The 5,756-nt window shown below is 45.6% G+C and overlaps 1 protein-coding gene across 1 annotated transcript; it reads right to left on the bottom strand.

Moving 5' to 3' along the window:
- Positions 1–4,732: 4,732 nt before the first annotated feature.
- Positions 4,733–5,438, bottom strand: LOC101153761 (transmembrane protein 14DP). Its single transcript, XM_004049502.5, has one exon. The coding sequence runs from the start codon at positions 5,374–5,376 to the stop codon at positions 5,032–5,034; it is 345 nt and encodes a 114-aa protein (XP_004049550.1). The 5' UTR covers positions 5,377–5,438; the 3' UTR covers positions 4,733–5,031.
- Positions 5,439–5,756: the final 318 nt, after the last annotated feature.

The following is a 5,756-nucleotide window of genomic DNA, read 5'->3' as shown; positions in this document are numbered from 1 at the left end:
ACAACAAAAAACCCAGCAAATTGGTCCTGCAAGTCAGGATGCAAAGGGATGCTAAAGAAGACATTAATGGCAGGGTGTGGTGGCTCACGCCTGTAATCCCAGCACTTTGGGAGGCCGAAGTGAGCAGATCACCTGAGGTCAGCAGTTCAAGACCAGCCTGGCCAACATCATGAAACCCTGTCTCTACTAAAAATACAAAAAATTAGCCGGGCATGGTGGCAGCACCTGTAATCCCAGCTACCCAGGAGGCTGAGGCAGGAGAATTGCTTGAACCCAGGAGGTAGAGGTTGCAGTGAGCCAAGATCACGCCATTGCACTCCAGGTTGGGCAACAAGAGCGAAACTCTGTCTCACAAAAAAAAAAAAAAAAAAAAGAAGAAGAAGATATTAGCAGCTGGACACGCTGGCTCACGCCTGTAATCCCAGCACTTTGGGAAGCCAAGGCAGGCGGATCACCTGAGGTCAGGAGTTTGAAACCAGCCTGGCCAACATGGAGAAACCCTGTCTTTACTGAAAATACAAAATTAGCCAGGCATGGTGGCACATGCCTGTAATCCCAGCTATTCGGGAGGCTGAGGCAGGAGAATCGCTTGAACCCATGAGGAAGAGGTTGTGGTGAGCCAAGATCATGCCCTTGTACTCCAGCCTGTGCAACAGGAGTGAAACTCCGTCTCAAAGAAAAAAAAAAAGACATTAACGAAATCTAACATGACATAGGTTTAGTTGCATTCTGCACCTGTGTCCACTAAAGTCAAGGTTCTCTATGTGTTTTTTGGCATCTAATAGATTGTGAGCTCCACATGGGACCTATGCCCCCTACTGCTTGTGGGTGAAGGTGACCTTGGCCCCATCCCTGGTCTTCAGGCTGAAGAGGAGTCCACCTTTGGAATCTTTGAAATGCAGAGTTTAGGATTTTCTTTTCTTTCTTTTCTTTGTTTTTTTTTTTTTTTTTTTTTTTTTTTTGAGGCAGAGTCTCACTCTGTCGCCCAGGCTGGAGTGCAGTGGCACAATCTTGGCTCACTGCAACCTCTGCCTCCCGGGTTCAAGCGATTCTCCTGGCTCAGCCTCCCGAGTAACTGAGACTACAGGCCTGTGCCACCACGCCCGGCTAAATTTTGTATTTTTAGTAGAGACGGGGTTTTACTGTGTTAGCCAAGATGTTTTTTGTTTGTTTGTTTTGTTTTGTTTTGAGACAGAGTCTCACTCTATTGCCCAGGCTGGAGTGCAGTGGCATGACCTCGGCTCACCACAGCCTCCACCTCCTAGGTTCAGGCAATTCTCCTGCCTCAGCCTCCCAAGTAGCTGGGACCACAGGTGCATGCCACCACGCCGAGTTGATTTTTTTGTATTTATAGTAAAGCCAGGGTTTCATCATGTTGGCCAGGGTGGTCTCGAGCTCCTAACCTCAGGTGATTTGCCCGCCTCGACCTCCCAAAGTGCTGGAATTACAGGCATGAACTACTGCGACCGACCGAGTTTAGGGTTTTTTACATGGAGTTTCTTTTGTTACTTTCCCCTTTCCTGGTGGGGCACTAGGGAGGGGCCTAACTTGTTGGTCAAGAGTCAGGTCTTCCCAAAGGCCCACCAATACTGCATTTGGCTGTGGATCTATTTTCTCTTTTTCTTTTTTCTTTTTTTGTCTTTTCTTTGTCTCACTCTGTGGCCTAGGCTGGAGTGCAGTGGCCTAATCTCGGCTCACTGCAATCTCTGCCGCCCAGGTTCAAGCAATTCTCCTGCCTCAGCCTCCCAAGTAGCTGGGATTACAGGTGCCTGCCACGGTGCCCAGCTAATTTTTGTATTTTTAGTAGAGATGGGGTTTCACCATCTTGGCCAGGCTGGTTGAACTCCTGACCTCATGATCCACCTGCTTCGGCCTCCCAAAGTGATGGAATTACAGGCATGTGCCACCGTGCCCAGCCTATTTTCTCTTTTTCTATCTTGGGTGAAATCAGATCATACCACATTTGTTTCCTGGTAATCCTAATTAGGCTTTTTTGGCTTCCCTTTTTGGTCTAGCAGACTTGGTTTTTAAATTTAATTTAATTTAATTTTATTTTATTTTCTAGTAACCAATCTGACTTTATCTCTTCCTTGTTCTGTCTCTCCAAGATTAGCTATGGTTTATCCCACATTATATATATCTTGTCCCATAAGAGGGCTCAAGAGGGATATGAGAAGGCCATGCCACTCTTGGGAAACATTCTGTAACAATTTGCTTTTCATACCTGTGGTAAGCACTGTCTTTTCTGGTCCTTCAAATTGTCAGGGCCGGACCCAGTGGCTGACTGGGCAAGGTGGTTCATGCCTGTAATCCCAGCACTTTGGGAAGCAGAGGCAGGCGGATCACTTGAGGTCAGGAGTTTGGGACCAGCCTGGCCAACATGGTGAAACTCCATCTCCACTAAAAGTACAAAAATTAGCGGGGCATGGTGGTGGGCACCTGTAATCCCAGCTACTTGGGAGGCTGAGGCAGGAGAATTGCTTGAACCAGGGAGGCAGAGGCTGCAGTGAGATGAGATCGCGCCACTGCACTCCAGCCTGGGTGACAGAGTGAGACTCTGTCTCAAAAAAAAAAAAAAAAAAATTGTTGGACCTAATGCATGCCCCACTCTCTAAAAGTGCTCTGTGCTTCTTCCAAAGACTGCCATGGTGAGCTGTGTCCAGAGAAGTCTCTTTTATTTGGCCAAGCCTTTCTCATGATCATTATAATCCCAGTCCACAAGGCTACAGTTCCCCAAGACAGTTCTAGCATAATACAAACACTGTCTCAGAGTGAGATGAGTCGGTTATATTACTCATTTTTTTTCAGCTTCACTCTCTGCTGGAGAAATGTCATCCTCACCAGTGTCCCATAGCTGCACCATCCATGTGGCTGAGCTTTCTCTCAGCAGCTGTTCGGAAATTTTTGCTAGGTCTAATAATTCTTCTGAGGAATAAACTTGGATTGTCGAAGATTCCTGCAAAGGCTGTTGCTTATGGCCAGGATGTACGTATAGGGCTTTTGCTTCCTGCTGCATACCCTCAAAAGGGGATGATAATTATCCTCCACCTCCCAGATAACCTGTGTGTCTTTATCTGGCTCACTAGTTGGTTCCCAATAATTCCAAATATTTGCATCCCAGTCTGGTTTGGCAAGGGCAGCCTGCATTAGCACAGTTTTCTCCCTCCTAACTGTACAAAGTGTCAAGCTAAGATTTCCAACTGTGCCTCCTGAGTTTCAAGCTTATCTGCCAAACCAGACACTAACACAGATGTGGAAGTTTTTGTGTTTTTCTTTCTTGAGACAGAGTTTCACTCTTGTTGCCCAGGCTGGAGTGCAATGGCGCAATCTCGGCTCAATGCAACCTCTGCCTCCTGGGTTCAAGCGATTCTATTGCCTCAGCCTCCCGAGTAGCTGGGATTACAGCCTCACAGCACCATGCCTGGCTAATTTTTTGTATTTTTAGTAGAGACAGGGTTTCACCAAGTTGGCCAGGCTGGTCTCAAACTCCTGACTTCAGGTGACCCACCTGCCTCGGCCTCCCAAAGTGCTGGGATTATAGTCAGGAGCCACCGGACCTGGCGTGGAATTTCTTATATCCCTTTCTAATTGCAGTTCTTCTAACTTTCAGACATTTGCTGTAGCTGCTACCTGTACTTCTGTGGTCGCTGGCATAGACCATAATAGCGGCCAACTCACTGTCATAGCAGCTTACTGACGTTTCTCACCACAGTGAGTCATATGGCTTTTTACAAACAAGCACTCTAGACTCTCTGGGGTTTTGGGGGTGTTTCTGTACTCACGTGATGGTCCACAGGTATCTAGCAAATGGGCAGCACCACTTCATTTAGATGAGGAGGACCACCCCAGGATTTCCCCAAGGATGCTTCTTTCTTCATGCTCATGCTTTGGTTTCCTGGCTCCTGGCTGGATCACCACTTGTTTCATGTAAGGGCTGTATATGCAAAGCCACCCTCAAATGCAGAAAGAGCTGAGAAATTAAAGAAGGGAGCAGATAAATCCAGTTTGTCAGTATGGGATGACTTATTGGGGGAATTTACAGACAGAAGCATGGTCTTGGGCAGCCACAGACAGGTAGAGCTCTTCACCTCAAATGCCCAGGTCCAAGGCTTAGACCTTGGGGAAAGGTAAATGTGCTCTGGAAGGAATGTGTAGGTGGCTATGGGTGTTAAACCTATGATGTACCAAGGGTTGCTTTGAAGGAAAGGTGAAACTTACAATGAATAGGTATCCTATATAAAGAGTAATACATCACCTAAACATTTTGGAGGCATTCCCAGACTCAGGGTTAGTCAGCGAATTAGCGTTTCAAATAAAGTTATTCTCATCCCCAAAATGACAAATGGTTTTTGAATACAGACAACACAAAATTACCATACAGACCATATACAACAATAACTACCTAAAAAGCCTTCTTTGAAAGCTTTCCCTCATTTGACATGTACCCCAATATATTATGAAATGGGGGAAATGGTGTACATTTTAATAAGCATTGTCTTGAACCTTAGCTATCTTTTTTGTTTTTGTTTGTTTTTGTTTTGTTTTGTTTTTATTTTTTATTTTTTTATTATTTATAGTAAACTTTATTTTCATTGATATTTCACTTAACGTAATTTCAAAGTCAGTCCGTGGTCTAAGATGAGCAAAAGAAAAGATATTCTAAATCTCTCAAGAGATTTTTTTCACACTGTTCCTCTGAGCAGGGAATGGGGTTTCAGGGTTCTCAATGTCAACACCTAACATTTTACCCTTGAGATTTACCTATAGATACAGAAAGAAGAGATAAAATCAATATACAAGAATCGATCTCTATGCAGGTCTCAATAAGCCCGTGTTACATGCTCGCCACCTCTGTAGGGTTATAATGGTAACAACTGATTTTCCACCCCTCCGACAAATTTGGTGTCTTTTTTTTTTTTAGGTAAAATGTCAGATGCAAAAATGCTGCACTTATTTCTCTTAATACATTGAAAATAGTGGAAGATGCAGATTTTTAATCCTTCATGAGTCCAAGCTGGAACATGACTTCTGCTAATCAGATGTCATCAACATACGAACTCCAACTTTGGCAGCCATCAGCAAACTGGCACCTGCAATTAAACCTACAGGCATGAATTTTCCATAGTAGTAGGATCTCATTCCCATAATACCAACAAAAGTAACAGATGTAGCGGCTAGGAAACCCCAAACGTTCCTTGGATCCTGATACAGCTGGTAAGCACCCACGCCGGCTAGACTGCCGAAGAGCAGCCCAGCAGCCAGGGACGGCGCCCTGCCTGTTTTTACATAGCCAACGATCCCACCAGAAACAACCAGTGCTGTGTAGCCAAAGCCAAACCAATGCAAAGGCACTAATGGGAAGAGGGGCTTCTCCATTCTTCTCTTCTCAGTCCAGAAAGGAGACTACCCCAGGCCTGCATCTCCTGAAGGCTCGCGGGGAGCACAATGGAGCGCAAGCCGCGGGACACAGCTGCCAGGTCTCTTGTTTTCATTTATTATTATTATTTTTTTTTTTTTGCGACAGAGTTTTGCTCTTGTTGCCCAGGCTTGGGCAACAAGTTTCACTCTTGTTGCCCAAGATGGAGTCTTGCTCTGGTGCCCAGGCTGGAGTGCAGTGACACGATCTCAGCTCATTGCAACCTCCGCCGCCCAGAATCAAGCGATTCTCCTGCGGCAGCCTCCTGAGTAGCTGGGATTACAGGCACCCACCAACATGCCTGGCTAATTTTTGTATTTTTAGTAGAGACTGGGTTTCG

Source organism: Gorilla gorilla, chromosome 8, assembly GCF_029281585.2.
Source record: "Gorilla gorilla gorilla isolate KB3781 chromosome 8, NHGRI_mGorGor1-v2.1_pri, whole genome shotgun sequence".
Taxonomy (NCBI): Eukaryota; Metazoa; Chordata; class Mammalia; order Primates; family Hominidae; genus Gorilla; species Gorilla gorilla.
The sequence above is the reverse complement of the archived record's forward strand: the minus strand, read 5'-3'. Positions and strand labels throughout refer to the sequence as shown.

Bases quoted from the DNA above. Each gene is read 5' to 3' on its own strand.
- LOC101153761 (XM_004049502.5), bottom strand. From the start codon at position 5,376: ATGGAGAAGCCCCTCTTCCCATTAGTGCCTTTGCATTGGTTTGGCTTT.